The sequence below is a fragment of the Schistocerca piceifrons genome, chromosome 1 (genome assembly GCF_021461385.2).
Source record: "Schistocerca piceifrons isolate TAMUIC-IGC-003096 chromosome 1, iqSchPice1.1, whole genome shotgun sequence".
Taxonomy (NCBI): domain Eukaryota; kingdom Metazoa; phylum Arthropoda; class Insecta; order Orthoptera; family Acrididae; genus Schistocerca; species Schistocerca piceifrons.
Genome location: NC_060138.1, coordinates 323493872 through 323510537, shown reverse-complemented (window position 1 = coordinate 323510537; position 16666 = coordinate 323493872). Strand labels below are relative to the sequence as shown.

At 45.5% G+C, this 16666-nt stretch overlaps 1 protein-coding gene across 1 annotated transcript in view; it reads right to left on the bottom strand.

The window, feature by feature from the left end:
- LOC124786947 (tyrosine-protein kinase Dnt-like) overlaps positions 1–16666 on the bottom strand; it is a 567480-nt gene that overhangs the window by 228815 nt on the left and 321999 nt on the right. The window contains exon 2 of the mRNA XM_047254302.1: positions 732–859. Coding sequence (XP_047110258.1) covers positions 732–859 — 128 coding nt within the window. The remainder of the gene's footprint in view (positions 1–731; positions 860–16666) is intronic.

Genomic DNA, 16666 nt, shown 5'->3' with positions numbered 1-16666 from the left:
AAGAGGGGATTTTCCCGTACGACTATTTCACGAGTGTACCGTGAATGTCAGAAATCAGATAAAATATCAAATCTCCGACATCGCTGAGGCCGGAAAAAGATCCTGCAAGAGGACTCTTCAAGCTGGTGGAGGCTATGTAATGGTGAGGGGCGTATGTAATTGAAGTGATATGGGACCCCTGACACGTCTAGATAAGACTCTGACAGTTGACATGTAAGTAACTATCCTGTCTGATCACCTGCATCCATTCCTGTCCATTGTGCATTCCGACGGACTTAGGCAGTTCCAGCAGAACCACGCGACACCTCACACGTCTAGAATGGCTACAGAGTGGCTCCAGGAACACTCTTCTCAGCTTAAACACTTCCGCTGGCCACCAAACTCACCAGACATGAACATTATTCAACATATGCTGGATGCCTTGCAACGTGCTGTTCAGAACAGATCTTCACCCCCTCGTATTCCTACGAATTTATGGACAGCCCTGCAGGATTCATGGTGTCAGTTCCCTCCAGCACTGCTTCAGACATGACTCGAGTCCATTCCACGTCCTGTTGCGGCACATCAGCGTGCTCGCGGGGGCCCTACACGATATTAGGCAGTTGTACCAGTGTTCTTGGCTCTTCAGTGTAGAAGACGATCCAGTAGTATAAGTAGAAGGGTGTTGACGAGGTTGAGAACGGGAGCGGAAACCTTCAGACGTGTATCAGTTCTGGCACTGCGCAACTCACCGGTCGTCCAGCGAGCGACTGCCAGGTGAAGTGGAGGCTCTCGATGCCTGGGTGCACGGGCACCACGAAGTTGAGCGCGTACGTGTTGACCATGCCGTCCCGCACGTAGAACAGCTCCGCCTCCAGACCTGCAACACACCAACACACGAGTTCACAACCCACATATAGGAACAATGACGTCACGAGAGAAAGAGGCAGTGTGCAGACAAGGGACACCAAATTAAAAAAAAAAATTGGCTCATTTTTTGTAATATAAACTTCAAGTTATACAAGTAACGCGCAAGGAGAACTCTAGATGCGGTTTATTGGTAGAATCCTGAAGTGATGCTGTCCGTCAACGAACGAAATAGCTTACAATACGTTAGTTCGTCCAGTCTTAGAGTATTGTTCGTCTGTATGGGACCCTTACCAGTTGGGTCTGATTCAAGAGATTGAGAAGGTCCTAAAAAGAGCGGCAAGATTTGTGACTGGTCCATTGAGCCATCGCGACAGCGTTACAAATCTCATTTAAAGTTTGAAGAGGGACACACATGCAGGTAGACGACGCGCTAAACGGAAGGGGCTTGCTCACTAAATTCCGAAATCCGATCGATCTTCGCCGAAGATGTTGAGCATATATTATTACTACCAACTTTCAAATCGCGCGGGTGGGAGGGGGGGGGGGATATGACTTCGGCGCGAATTGTGCCCTCCGCCACACACCTTGCTGGCTAGCGGAGTATATATGTAGATGTAGGTGTAGAAGTTATTGCCAGATCATCAGTGTTTCTCATCATTTGGCTCAGTCCGCAGCTCGTGGTCGTGCGGTAGCGTTCTCGCTTCCCACGCCCGGGTTCCCGGGTTCGATTCCCGGCGGGGTCAGGGATTTTCTCTGCCTCGTGATGACTGGGTGTTGTGTGATGTTCTTAGGTTAGTTAGGTTTAAGTAGTTCTAAGTTCTAGAGGACTGATGACCATAGATGTTAAGTCCCATAGTGCTCAGAGCCATTTGAACCATTTGGCTCACGGTAAACCAAGTCTGAACAAGTTTCGACGAGATTTGCGCCTGATTTTCGTAAGTGAAGACCATCTGTGTCCCCTAAATTATGATCAGATTAGACAGAACGAAGATCTTGGCATGATAAACAAGTAACGACGAAAGGTCTCCACTGTAGATCTGAAAATCGATTTAATATAAAACGCGAAACGCGACTGGAAAGTAAACATTGCACAGAATGAAGTGAAACAAGCTGATAAGGTCAAAGCGGAGTAAAGGACCTCGAACCTAGCAACATTTTCCAGATAACCGCAGATCGAAAATATACGGATCTGGATGATGATCGGGTTGTGGGGCGCTCAACTACACGGTCATCAGCGCCCGTACAAAGTCCCCATTTTTTCACACGAATGATAAGGATGATGATGATAAAATGATAAGAACAACACGAACACTGAGTCCCCGGGCAGAGAAAAATCCTCAACGCGGCCAGGAATCGAACCCGGGACCCCGTGAGCCAGAGGTAGCAACGCTAGCCACTAGACCACAAGTTGCGGACTACGCATCTGGAGCTACGGCCGCCAAACGACAATCGGCGAGCAGGGTCCGGAAGTTTGTCCACTACGCGTACTTGATGGGCGTAAAATGTAAAATTAAAACACCTTTAGCCGTCTATACTTTCAATATAATTTATTTAAGCGACCAGTTTCGTTGTTTCACTACGCCACCTTCAGGCACCTGCGTAAGAACAACAACAATAATGACGGTGTGAACTACATAACAAAATGGCGGTATAAAATTTAAGATATCACTTATATGGGGCGGTAATATGTGGTAAAGATCTGACACAAAGCAGACTGTACAAGCCGTACACATTAGTTGTGATATCACATCTTCTACAGTTCTTTTCCTTAAATGTTTACTACATATTAGCACTGCATATAACTGATATCTTAAATTTTACACCGTCCCTTTAATATGTAATTCACTCTATCATTATTGTTGTTATCCTTACGCAGGGGCTTGAAGATGGCGTAGTGAAATACCAAAACAGGTCGCATAAGCAAATTACATTCAAAACATAGACGGCTGAAGGTGTTTTTAATTTTATATTTTATAATGAACAGCCCAAATCCCTCAATCATCTTGTACAAAGATGGACTTACAGTGTCCGTGTCTAGCAGTGCGGTGCTGTCCAGCTAACGATACTTCTGTCTTATGCTGTGTTTGTTGCTGTGGTTCTTGTCAACTTCGAAGCGAAGCTGTGGGCAGGACTTTCGTGCAATTGCTGTAAAAAATGTAATTTGAGAACTTTCGTGCAATTGCTGTAAAAAAATGTAATTTGAGAACAAAAGGACTGTTTAAAATTTAATTTCTCTCTTCATTCTTGTCACCGTATTATTTCACACTTAATGTTCTCATACTGCACCTTTTCATATAAACGGTAATTCATGCAATCTGTGTGTGGTAAAAAGTAAAAGATATGGTCCTTAGATATCACTATTAATTACATTGTACCTTACAGTACCAATATCGACTACCTCACTGCAGTGGTGTTTCTGCAGTACAGTTTATTATCTTAACAAATTAAGATAATTGCGATGTATTTAGTCTACTTGAAAGAAAGTCGAGTTTTACGCAGTAAATATAACAGAATTTCGGGATGGGAATTTAAAGTTTGACTAGCTATATATGTTCAATTAAAGTCATTATCTCCAACTACTTTAAAGGGTAACGGCGCTCTTTGCCATAACAGGCGTTAACTGAAGCAAAGTAATTTCAGTAGTAGTAGTAATAGTTGTTGTTGTTGTTGTTGTTGTTGTTGCAGTTTTATGCATCCCTAGATCTCTTTTAGAAAGATATTGGACATGTGTTGCTATTACAACCAAAAACAAAGCAAGTCACGTATACGGAAATTTGCATACTTACAGGTCTAGTTTGAGAAGGAAGAGGCACATAGTCGGCCGTGGCCTTATAGTAGGAACCATCCCGGTGTTTGCCAGAAGTGATTTAAGGAAACCACGGAAAACGTAAGTTGTAATGTCTGAATGAAGACTAGAGCGTCCACCGTCCCGAATTGATGGCCGATATATTTGAAACAGTCCTGCCTCACTCTGTTTATTCTTAGTGTGCAACGTTATTTTATAACTAAGTTATATAATAGAATAAAAGGCTAGCGCTAAACTATTCACCCATATCTCACTCCAAGTCACTGCACACATCGCTTCACAATTCTACACACACTGTAACTCATGTGACTGCCTTGTGAGATGTTGAGCTCGGAAAGACGATAAGGTGTGTAATATTACACACTGAATAGCGTTGAGAGCACGATTTTTAAGAAAAGAAATGTACTGTGGAAGTGTCATGTGGATTGATAGATGTTTTGTTACTGTTACTATTATTTATTTGTGTTACATTTTTTACTAAACTCTTACTCAGCGGTATCTAAATAAGCCTTCGACGTATAAAATGTATTGTGTAACAAGTACTTTTTAACAGCCTTTTTAAATCATTTTCTTTTAGCAATTTCTTCAGTCTCTCCAATTTATTGTACAGTTTTATTCCTTGGTAGGAAATACTATTTTGTGTTTTACGTTCATTCTTTCTTGGTGAAAGTAAGTTCACAACAATTCTACTTCCATGGTAATGGATAGAGCTGCTTGTGCAATAATTTTCGATGTTATTGTGATGTGATGCACGCACTTCCGCGTGCTCATCGCTGGTTGCTTATCGTTTTATGGCCGTAGCTCCACAACGGCGCATTTCCAACAGTGATTCGATTCGACGCGGTCTACCACGCTGTGGCGTAATTATATCACGGTAACGCTCATCTCACAATATTCCCTACAAACGTGACGTCACACGCAATATAGATAACCGAAGGAACTGCTATCGACTTTCGTTAGCGTTTGTTTTGTGAGAAGTCTTGTGACGTGAGAATTATCCGTGAAATAACTGTGACAAGAAAGAATATGAATGTTACTGCTCATCGTTACACTTGCAGCAGTTGAAGCCGTCCTCTTAGGTTCCTGCCTAACCACACATTAGGAAATTGTCACTTATTCGGAAATAAATAGCCAAATAGTTCATCCTTCGTTGTCTAATAAGACGGAAATGTTAAATAGCACCGAAAAATGCAGAACATATTACATTCACAAGCAATTCCCAAAATGTGTTAACAACGCGAAGATGAAAAAAAATAAATAAATAAGGAAATTAGCACTTAGCGGAGTGCGAACCTACATCCGTCGGCTCCAAATGGCTCTGAGCACTATGGGACTTAACATCTATGGTCATCAGTCTAGAACTTAGAACTACTTAAACCTAACTTGCCCGCGAAGTGGCTGCGCGGTTCTGGCGCTGCAGTCTGGAACCGCGAGACCGCTACGGCCGCAGATTCGAATCCTGCCTTGGGCATGGATGTGTGTGACGTCCTTAGGTTAGTTAGGTTTAACTAGTTCTAAGTTCTAGGGGACTAATGACCTCAGCAGTTGAGTCCCATAGTGCTCAGAGCCAGCCAAACCTAACTAACCTAAGGACAGCACACAACACCCAGCCATCACGAGGCAGAGAAAATCCCTGACCCCGCTGGGAATCGAACCCGGGAACCCGGGCGTGGGAAGCGAGAACGCTACCGCACGACCACGAGATGCGGGCCCCAATCCGTCGGCTCCGTAGACAACGATATATCCTCCTTTTTTTTCACAGCTTAGTCATGTAACTTTTGTTTCATGTTACCGTTATCATACCTGTGGCAACTCTTCGAGGCTTATATTGTTAACGCGTTAGTAACTCACATTTCATGATAAGGATAACGTGCTTGTAATACATTTTCAATGCGCCGTCGCCTTTAAACAGCATACTGCAAGTTATAATTCAAAATATCTAAATGTGCCAAAACGCATATGGTGCCTGCCATATCAATTACCGATACTGCGTGTGACCTCAAACAAGACGAGGGTCACGTTTGCAGGAATCTTGTGAAATGAGTGTTACCATTATTGTCAGCTCGTTGTTCTGCTCCCTGTATTGCAACATGAAGAAGACGTGTGAATGTATAAAACGAATAAACAGAAAGCTGCTTTAGAAGAATACAGGTGAGATGATTCGTTACGATTACTATTTGATACAACGATTTGAGAAACCGCGAGTAATCCGTTTATTACTTATTCAGATTTTTAATATTCCTTAGAACAGAAGCATGCGTAAGAACTTGATTACTAATGGAATGCTACAGGTCTGAGAAAGCACGAATGTTGTTGTTCATACTCTTTTGGAATAGGCGATAACTCGTAAAAAACTTTTCTTTCCATTTAATAGATCCGGGAATGAAACTTGGAAGATTGAAATGCAGAGAGCTCGAAACACTTTATAATGGTACATAACTTGGTGTTCATATCTTCCACGTTGAGTCTTGTGTGTATCGAAACATTACCAAGACGTCCGCCGGTGGGCAAGACGTAGAGAAACCCATCTCGCGAAGTGTACTGCATTTGTGAAAAGCGGCTACCTGTAAAACTCATCACAGGAATGAACAAACCGAACATTCTCTGCACGTCGCCTATCTTTGCCGTAGCGACTCATCTGTGGCGAGGTCTTCTCACGCGGTGTTTTTTTTAGCAGCAAAGAAATTGCAGTCGCTTTGCTCCGAGACGCATCGCTCTCTTACAAAGCCCTCCCCTTTCCCTACATCGCCGTGGGCAGAAGACGATGGACCGCGCTTCGGCGCTACAAAGGCACGCTATGTAGCGCGGTGCACTCTGGGAGGTTTCCGCCGCCACTGCCACCGCGTGATGTAATCACGGCCGCCTCAAAGCCCGCCTTGGAGCTCTCAGCAGATGAACGCCGCCCAGGTATTCCGAGTTGGACTGCTCACGATGAAAGCTGTAAGCGCACGCATTTCGTTGTATTACTTTTATTTTTACTCTGGCCCGTGTTCGTAGTCGCTAACGCTCGCTCGAGCTGTGGCGCTCAGCCGACAGGTTTCCAGTTCGAATCCTGGAGGTGGGAGAAATATTGTCGTGTCACGTTCGCTTCAACACTGCTTGCGTGGCAGGTGTAGTGTGTTACACGGACTCGTAAACGTGGCTGTGATGAATGCGTGTACAGCATACAGGTAGTATCTTATTTGTGGTCATGTTCTACATTCTATCTATCGCTTGTACATTGTCCCGCGGTTACGCAGGGTCGGCCATGGTTAACCGGATTTGGCCTCTTAATTGCAAGGGGTGGCCTGATGCCCTTCTTGCCGCCACCCCGTACCCCCCAAGATGGAATAGTGTACCCCAATTGTCTGCGTCTAGTTTAAATCGTGAAATAGTGTGAATGTGTTTCAGATGTCTGTGAGTCGTGTAACTGAGGCGAGACGTGGGGACCAGCCCGGTATTCACCTAGTAAGATGTGGAAAACCGCCTAAAAACCACATCCAGGCTGGCCGGCACACCGGCCGTCGTCGTTAATCCGCCGGGCGGATTCCATCCGGGGCCGGAGCGCCTACCCGAGTCCAGGAAGCAGCGCGTTAGCGCTCTCGGCTAACCTGGCGGGTTGGTCATGTTCTACATCTACATCAATATTCCGCAAGCGATCTGACAGTGTGTGGCGGTAACAGGCACCTCTATCTGCTCACCTCTTCCCTGTTCAATTCAAGGATAGCGCGTCAAAAAAATGATTCTAGATAGGCCTCCGTACTATCTCTAATTTCTCGAATTTTCACGTTGCGGTCATTTCGCGAGTAGTGTAGGAGGGTGGGGAAGGGGGAATAATTAGTTGTCCGAGTCTCCCCAGAAATTACCTTCTCGAAATTTTAGTAGTACACGTTTCCGTGATGCACAGCGTCTCCCTTGCAGTGTTTGCCACTGGAGTAGTAGTAGTAGTAGTAGTAGTAGTTATTGTTGTTGTTGTCGCTGTCACTGTTGTTCTTCAAATGGCTCTGAGCACTATGGGACTTAACATCTGAGGTCATCAGTCCCCTAGAACATAGAACTACCTAAACCTAACTAACCTAAGAACATCACACACATTCATGCCCGAGGCAGGATTCGAACCTGCCACCGTAGCGGTTGCGTGGTTCCAGACTGAAGCGCCTAGAACCGCTCGGCCACTGGGGCCGGCTTTGTTGTTCTTGATGATGATGATAAGAGAAGGGAGAGACAGGCGTACATCGTGTGCTCTTATCGAATAATACAAGGAGACTACCGAGCTTAACGTGTCCACCCGACGGACGGAACACCATCAACAGCGTCACATCGCACCTCGACTACGAGGCTGGTTCAGTGTCTCATTGAGCAGAGGCGTGTGACTGCGGATGCTGATTGGCCCGTCTGATGGGGACGTTAAGCTCGGTAGTTTGCCACCCTGCACTCCCCCCCCCCCCTTCCACTCTCGCTACCGTACAACAGAAGACTTCACCCTCTCCCTTCACCATGAGGCTTCCAGAAGAATGTAATGTAATAATTCCAATTGCAAGGAAAGTAAGTGTTGTCCGATGTAACCTGTCAGTTTATTACTTCTTGCTTGCAAAATACTGACTCAGTTATTTGCAGACGAACGGAATAACTGGTAGAAGCCGAACTTGAGGAAGATCAGTTTAGGTTCCATAGAAATGCAGAAACAAGTCAGAAAATACTGAGACTATGACTTGCCTTTAAAGTCAGGCAAACGACAGGTGACTCTACGTTTATATCATGTGTATGTTTACAGAAATGTTTTGACAATGTTGAGTGGGCCAGTCTTTAAAATTCTGAAAGTAACACGGATAAAATACAGGGAGCGAAAGGTTATGTACACAACTTATACAGTAACCAGACGGCTGTTACAAGAGTCTGTAAGAGTATTGTCATATCGCTGGCTTAGTTGTGGAGTATCTTTGCGGGCAGCCGCGTCTGTAGTGAGTCGAGCACGGGACACGAAACTGTTATGTTGTGTAGTGTGTAGCTCTGAATGTAGGAGTATTGTTAGTATTCAGGTTAAGTGTTGCTACAAGTGCTATTATAGTAAAGTGATGACATATGGAAATGGTTCAGAGGAAAGTGTGTCAAGAAGTAATTGAAAATGAGCAGTGGCGTTAATAACGAATTTATGTACCCTCTCGTTGCGTGTCGCATAGCATCGATCATCCGCGCCGTGTTCGGTCTCCAAGAATGAATAAATGTGAATCAGTAATACTATTTACCACAAAAGAGTGCAACGTGGTGTGGACAGGGCGCACGGTCAAGAAAAGAAACAGTCACGAAACGAGAAGTCAGTTTAAAGGTACCTCCACCCCCCTTATTACTCCTGGGGCGTGTTACAAGTCGAGGGGCATGAACGGGAAGCAGTGGTTGAGAAAGGAATGAGACAGAGTTGTAGCCTATCCCCGATGTTATTCAATCTATATTTTGGACAAGTAGTAAAAGAACCCAAAGAAAAAGTCGGAGAAGGAATTAAAGTTGAGGGACAAGAAATAGAATTTACAATTTTTTTTCGACGACATTTTAACTGCTTCAGATGTGACAAATGACTATCAAGAGTAGATGAATGGAATAGATAGTGTCTTGAAAACAGGTTATAAGATAAACATGAGCAACAGTGGAAATGGAAATGAAGTCCCATGCTTCTCGACAGAGCGTAGGGGAACGATGCGGGAGACCCGCACCGCCGTACTAGGCAAGGCCCTAATAGAGATGGCTTGCCTTCCTCCGACCGTAATGGGGATGAATGATGATGATGAAGACGACACAACAACAGCCAGTCATCTCGGGGCAGGTGAAAATCCCTGACCCCGCCGGGAATGGAAACCCGGGACCCCGTGCTCGGGAAGCAAGAACGCTACCGCGAGACCACGAGCTGCGATCTATAAACTACAGTAGAAGAAGGATAATAGAATGTACTCGAAATAAATCAGGCGATGCTCCTGTAACCAGATAAAGAAACGTTACGTTTTGCTATCTGGGCAGCAAAATAATAGCCGAAGAAGACAGGATATAAAATGTAGACTTGCGATTAAAAAAAAAAAGCGTTTCTGAAAATGAGAAATTTGTTACGATCGAAAATAAATTTAAGCGCTAGTGAGTTTTCTCTGAAGTTATTTGAGTGGACCGTAGCCTTGTACAGAAGTGAAACGTGGACGATAAACACTTCAGGCAAGAACAGCACAGAACCTACTGAAATGTTGTGTGAGAGATGAACGCTGACGACTGGATGGGTGAAACGGATAACTAGTGGGGAAGTGCTGAGTCAAATTCGAGAAGAAAGGAATTTATGACACAACTTGAATAGAACCAGTGATCTGTTCATTGGACACATCCTAAAGCATCAAGAAAGCGTCCCTTTAGTAAGGGAAGGAAACGTAGAGGGGTAAAGACTGTCGAGGGAGACCAAGGCTAGCGTACAGTAAGCAGTTTCAGATGGATGTAGGTTGTAGTAGCTCTGCGCAGATAAAAAGGCTTGCACAGGATAAAGTAGCGTGAAGAGTTGTATCAAACTATCCATAAAATTTTATGTTATGCAAAAATATCAATATGGACATTCAAATTTAAGTGTTCGATCAGTCTGAAAGCTGTTTTATTTTGTGCAAGCTGATAATAATCGGGAGAACAGCAGCGTTGTATGTTTCAGTTACACTGTAAGATATCCTCCATCTTACAGAACAATGCGTTTCTTGAGTCGAAGTTCTCATCATACAATGACGGAAAGAAATCGCAATACCAAAATGGTTCAAATGGCTCTGAGCACTATGGGACTTAACATCTATGGTCATCAGTCCCCTAGAACTTAGAACTACTTAAACCTAACTAACCTAAGGACAGCACACAACACCCAGTCATCACGAGGCAGAGAAAATCCCTGACTCCGCCGGGAATCGAACCCGGGAACCCGGGCGTGGGAAGCGAGAACGCTACCGCACGACCACGAGCCGCGGACGGGCAACACCAAAACGTACTTAATGTAGAGTAATGAAATTTTGGGAACACTTTTGTCAGGGTAACATATTTAAATTATTAACATTGCAAGATCGCAGATTAATGTAAGCCCGAGATAAGCTATTGCAAATGTCAAATGCTAGTACATTAAAAACCGGTGTAACTGCCAGCATATTCAACGTAAGCATGCAAACGTGCCTGCGTCGTTTTGTGTAGGTGCCAGATGTCCGTTTGTGGAATGGAGTTCCATGCCTGTTGCACTCGGTCGATTAATACAGGGATAGTTGTTGCTATTTGTAGATGTCACTGGCGTTGTCGTTCGATGATGTCCCACGTGTGCTCAGGTAATCGAGCAGGTCAAAGCAACATATCGACACTCGGTAAGGCACGTTGGGTTACAACAGCGGTATGTTGGCGAGCGTTATCTTGCTGGAAAACACCTGGAAAGCTGTCCATGAATGGCAGCACAAAAGGTCGAATCACCAGATTGATGCACAAATTTGCAGCCAGGTTGGGGGACAACCACGACAGTATTCCTGCTACCGTACGAAATCGCACCTCAGATCATAACTCCAACTGTAGGTACAATGTGTCTAGCACAAAGAGAGGTTGGGTGCAGGCCCTAGGCTGGCCTGCTTCTAATCAACAAACGGCCATTACTGGCACCGAGGCAGAACCAGCTTTCATCAGAAAACACGACAGATCTCCACCCTGCTGTGCAACGAGCTGTCGTTTGACACCACTGAAGTCGCAAATCGTGGTGCTTTGAGGTTAAGTAGAATGCGCAGCTCTCCTTGAAGTTCCCGGTTAGTAGCAATTCATTGTGTCACTGTGGTGCCATTTGCTGCACAGATTACTGCTGCAGATGCAGTACGTTGCGCCACAGCCATACGCCGACCACGACAGTCTTCCCTCTCGGCAGCACCACGTGCCCGTCCGGAGCCCGGTCTTATTGCGACCGCACATTCTCGGGATCACCGCTGCCAGCAGTCACGTACAGTGGCTACATTTCTGCCAAGTCTTTCTCCAACACCGTGTAAGGTACATCTTCTCACAGCCTTATTACACGACCTCTTTCAAAGTAAGTGAGGTGCTGAAAATGGCGTCTTTGTCGCTTTAAATGCATTATTAAGTAACACCAGCTCACCACGTCCTATCTCAAAGGTAATAACGGTCACGGCAGTTACAAGGTGAATTTAAGGAGAACCTGACTTGCATGCTCATAGAGGCACTACTAGCGACAATCTTATGCGACTGGCGCGAATTTTTCTACATCTTTCAGGTGTAGAAACACGCCTTCCAGCCTTCGTTTATGTCATAAAACTTGTTCTTGGTGTTGCGATTTTTTTTTTTTTTTTTCGTCCGTGTATTTCCGGCACTTATACCATAGCATGATGAGAGGTTTGATTGGCGTTAACTCAGCATGGCTGTGAGGGGACAATTAATGTGGTCCTGATGCCGGCTACAGACTCTGGTTTCCGGCCAGCTGCCGAACACTTGCACGTGATGGCAGCTCAGCTCATCACCTGCAGCGCATCCTGTCAATGACGCAGCGTCCGGCTCTCGCTGATAGGATACCTGCTGTCCTGTTCAACAGCCGAACGCTGCCACTGTACTGCCGGCGAATAGATAACAGTTAACGCACCTATTCCACATTACGCAACTGACCTCTTGTATGCCGGATTTCGTTCTTAATAACTATGTAAGCAACAGCAAATGATACACTGCTTTCCTTTTTGTTTTTACCACGTATGTATTAAGTCACGTTCTTGTCCCTCTCTGTCTGTCTGGTATAATTTTTATAATTGTTTTAAACTAGTTTACAAACGGTGTTTTACAGCATTGGACCCTTACCTAGCTTGCATTTATCGCAAGCCTTTCGCCCAGCGGAAAGTCTCAGACGATTGGAAAAATGCGTAAGTGACTCTTGCATATTAAAACGGCAAAACTACGGACCCGCAAAATAACAGGCCAATAGCCCTAAAATCGGTTTGCTGTAGAATCCTTGACCATATTCTCAGTTCGAATATAATAAATTTTGAAACTACCTGGCAGATTAAAACTGTCTGCCGGACAGAGACTCGAACTCAGGACCTTTGCCTTTCGCGGGCAAGTGCTCTACCATCTGAGCTACCCAAACACGACTGACGCCCCGTCCCCACAGCTTCATTTCTGCCAATGCCTCGTCTCCTACCATCCAAACTTTATAGAAGCTCTTCTGCAGAAGATGGTAGAGCACTGCCCGCGAAAGGCAAAGGTCCCGAGATCGAGTCTCGGCCAGGCACACAGTTTTAATCTGCCAGGAAATTTCATATCAGCGCACACTCCGCTGCAGAGTGAAAATCTCATTCTATAATAAATTTTCTTGATACCGAGAAGTTTGTGTTCACGAATTACCGAGGCTTTAGAAAGCATAGCTCGCGCGAAACTCACCTTGTCCGTTTCTCAGATGATATCCCGCCAAACATGGATGAAGGGCATGAGGCAGATCTCATATTTCTAGATTTCCGAGAGCATTTGAAACGATGCGCCTCTCCAGTCTGTTAATGAAGATACGAGATATGTAATATGTTCCGATATATGTGACTGGCTCAAACATATCTTAAGTGTCCTCGTCGGCCAGAGTTCATCAGAGAAAATGGTATCGTCAGGAGAGAACCAGGGAAGTGTGATAGGCCATTATTTTCTGTACACATAAATAACCTGGCGGACGAGGTGGATAGCAATCTGCATTTGTTTGCTGATGATGGTTCAAATGGCTCTGAGCACTATGGGACTCAACTGCTGAGGTCATTAGTCCCCTAGAACTTAGAACTAGTTAAACCTAACTAACCTAAGGACATCACAAACATCCATGCCCGAGGCAGGATTCGAACCTGCGACCGTAGCGGTCGTGCGGTTCTAGACTGCAGCGCCTTTAACCGCACGGCCACTTCGGCTGGCTGCTGATGATGCTGGGGTGTTTTAAATATCTGGGAGTAATGTTGTAAAGCAATATGAATGGAACGATCACGGAGGCATTGTGTTGGGTAAGGCGAACGATGAATTTCGGTTCATTGGGAGTATTTTGGGAATATGTGGTGACCTGTAAAGAAGACTGCACAAGGGCGCCAGTGAGACCTGTTCATGAGTACTCCTCAAGCGTTTGGAATTCCGTACAAAGTCGGATTCAAGGCAAACATCGAACAAATTCAGAGGCGGGCTGCTAAATTTGTTACTGGTAAGTTCGAACAACATGCAAGTGTTACGGACATGCGTCAAAAATTCAAATGGTAATTCCTGTTGGAACACTATTAACAAAATGTAGAGAACTGGTATTTGAAGCTGACTGCAGAACGATTCTGCTACTGCAAGCACACATTTCGCGTAAGGACCACGAAGGTAAGATACGAGAAATTAAGTTTCATACAGAGGCATATGGTGCAGTACCACATATTGATACCACCCTAAGTCGTATCAAGATTGGTAACGGAATTGCAACTTTCCGTCTGACACCGACAGCACTCGCACGGGATCTGGCGGACCCAATGGTGCGCGTCCGCTGAGCCACAAGTCCGGCAGCTCTGTTCTACAAGCGCGCTCTGCCGCCGAAATATTGGGCGGCCGGTGGCAGACGCTCAGCCCACTTGCGCTGAGAGCCACTTCGCCACGCAGATGCCGCCAGTTGCTGCTCCAACTACATCTTTCATGCTTAGTACAGAGTGTCTCTTCGTTGTGGACATTGACGTCGGAATGTATTTCTTGCTGCATCATTTCTAATAAGTCTTCATATGCTCTCAGAACTACCAGTTAAGTAAATTTTCGGTTTACTATGTTAACTTGTTCGCTAATCATTCCTACTCTTGTGCAGCTTCCCTTCAACAACAGCTGCTGCACCACTCTCTGGCCCACCTCGCGTTACTGTTGTGTACGAAGTCGCACAGAACATATAGATGGTCGTTTTTTGCTAGTGGGACAGGAAAGGAAACGACTAGTAATGGTACACGCTAACCTCCGGCACGGACCGTGTGGAGTATATATGCAGAAGTATGGAGTATATATATATGTAGATGCAGAAACTAACATCTTGAAGAGCTAGACACTTGAAATTTTAACTATAGCCCACAACTGGATGAAATGTCATAAAGTTCAAGCACAGTATATGTTCCAAAATGTTAGTACAAAATGATGTCAGTAATGTGAATTTGTAATTAAGATAATTACTTCTGTTTCCCCTTTTGGATACTGATGTGACCTGTGCAACTTTCTATTTCTTACCTACGAATCTTTTGTCGAGTAAGCGGTTGTACATGATTGTTAAATGCGAAAGTATTCCATCACCATGCACTGTATGAAACGTACCTAAATTAGTATGCAATCTGGACCGGAAGCCTTTTTGTTTCGTGACTTAAGTTGCTTTGCTACACTGGGATATTTACTGTTAAGTTTTCTACAATTTTTTGCGTAATCGAACAGCGTCCCAGAATACACTGTGGCCATGTTTGAGTACATATGAGCACTAGGATAATTTGTGAACCGCACGAACAAATTCTAGGCCCGAGATCTCACACGATGGCGCACCCGATGACAGACATGTGATGAGACACACGATGGTAGTGGTGGTTGCTGTAGGGGAGGGCGCGACGCCGCGGAGGGCACGACATGCAGCCGCCGCCCCGCCGCCCCCGCCACCCCCGCAGTGCGGTCGCGCCACCGTCTCATTAGGCGGGGTCGATACCCGCCACAGGTGCTCGCGGAGACGCCCTTAGCCGACGCCTCTGCGGCGCCCGACACGCGTAACGCAGCAGCAGCCCGCAACCAACTCCCTTCGCACAAAATTACTGCCCTCTGGTTCACACTTGCGCGTAGGCAACACGTTAACAAAAATACACTGACAGAAAAAGATCTCAACACCACGACGGAGTTGTGCGACATATACGAAAGTCAATAGGCGTGTTTTTACATCTGAAAGGTGATTTCTATTGAAAATTCGGCCCTGTAGTACCACTGTGAGGATGCAAATCAGCTGCGATTTATTTACACGTTGTAACGGTCGTAAGCGTTAAGTACCTTTGACATTGGACGTGATGAGAGATGATGTCAATCATGAAGGCGTTTAAGGCAACAAAGACGCCATTATCAACACCTTACTGAGTTTGAAAGAGGTCGCGTAAAAGGCCTACCAGAAGCTGAATGTTCCTCCTGCGAAACTGTATAAAGTCTTGGCAGGAAGGTTGCCACTCTACATGATTGCTGGCACCAGTGATCAGCGGTATGTACGGTCGCAAGAAGACTGGGCTCCGTACGGACACTTACCATTACCGAGAGGTAAGACAACCGCGATCGCCGTATGGCTCTGTCGCGTCGTAATGCATCTGATGCAGCAATTTCAGCAGCAATTAGCACCACAGTGACACGACGGGCTGTTACAAATCGGTTGCTTGAAGGACAGCTCCAAAACAGACGTCCTGGAGAGTGCATTCCACTGATCCCAAACCACCGCCATCAGTGTTGTCGAACGGGAGCTCACTGGAAGGTAGGATGGAGGTCTTTTGTATTTTCTGTTGAAAGCTGGTGCTGCCTCGGTGCCATTGATGGCTGTGTGTTGGCTAGAAGGAGGCCAGTCGAGGGCCTGTCACCAATATGTCTGCTTTACCGACACCTGGAGTTGTGGTCTGGCGTGCGACTTCGTATGACAACAGCAGCACTCTCGTGCTTATCCCACGCATCCTGGCTGCAAATTTGTACGTATGTCTGATGACCGACCTGTTGTGCTGCCATTCATGAACAATACTCCAGGGGGCCTTGTCCACAGACCGCTGGTGTACCCCAATATGCTCCACAGACTGTCGACATGCCTTGAGCTGCTACATCATCTGATTCGTCTCAAATCGGGCACATATGGAACATTATCAAACAACAACTCCAGCGTCATCCACAAAGAGCATTAACCGTCCCTGTATGGATCAGTCAAGTACAATAGGCATGGAACTCCATCCCACACACTGACATCCGGCGCCTGTACAACACAGTGCATGCAATTTCGCATGATGGCATTCAATATTTGGCGGTTAGATC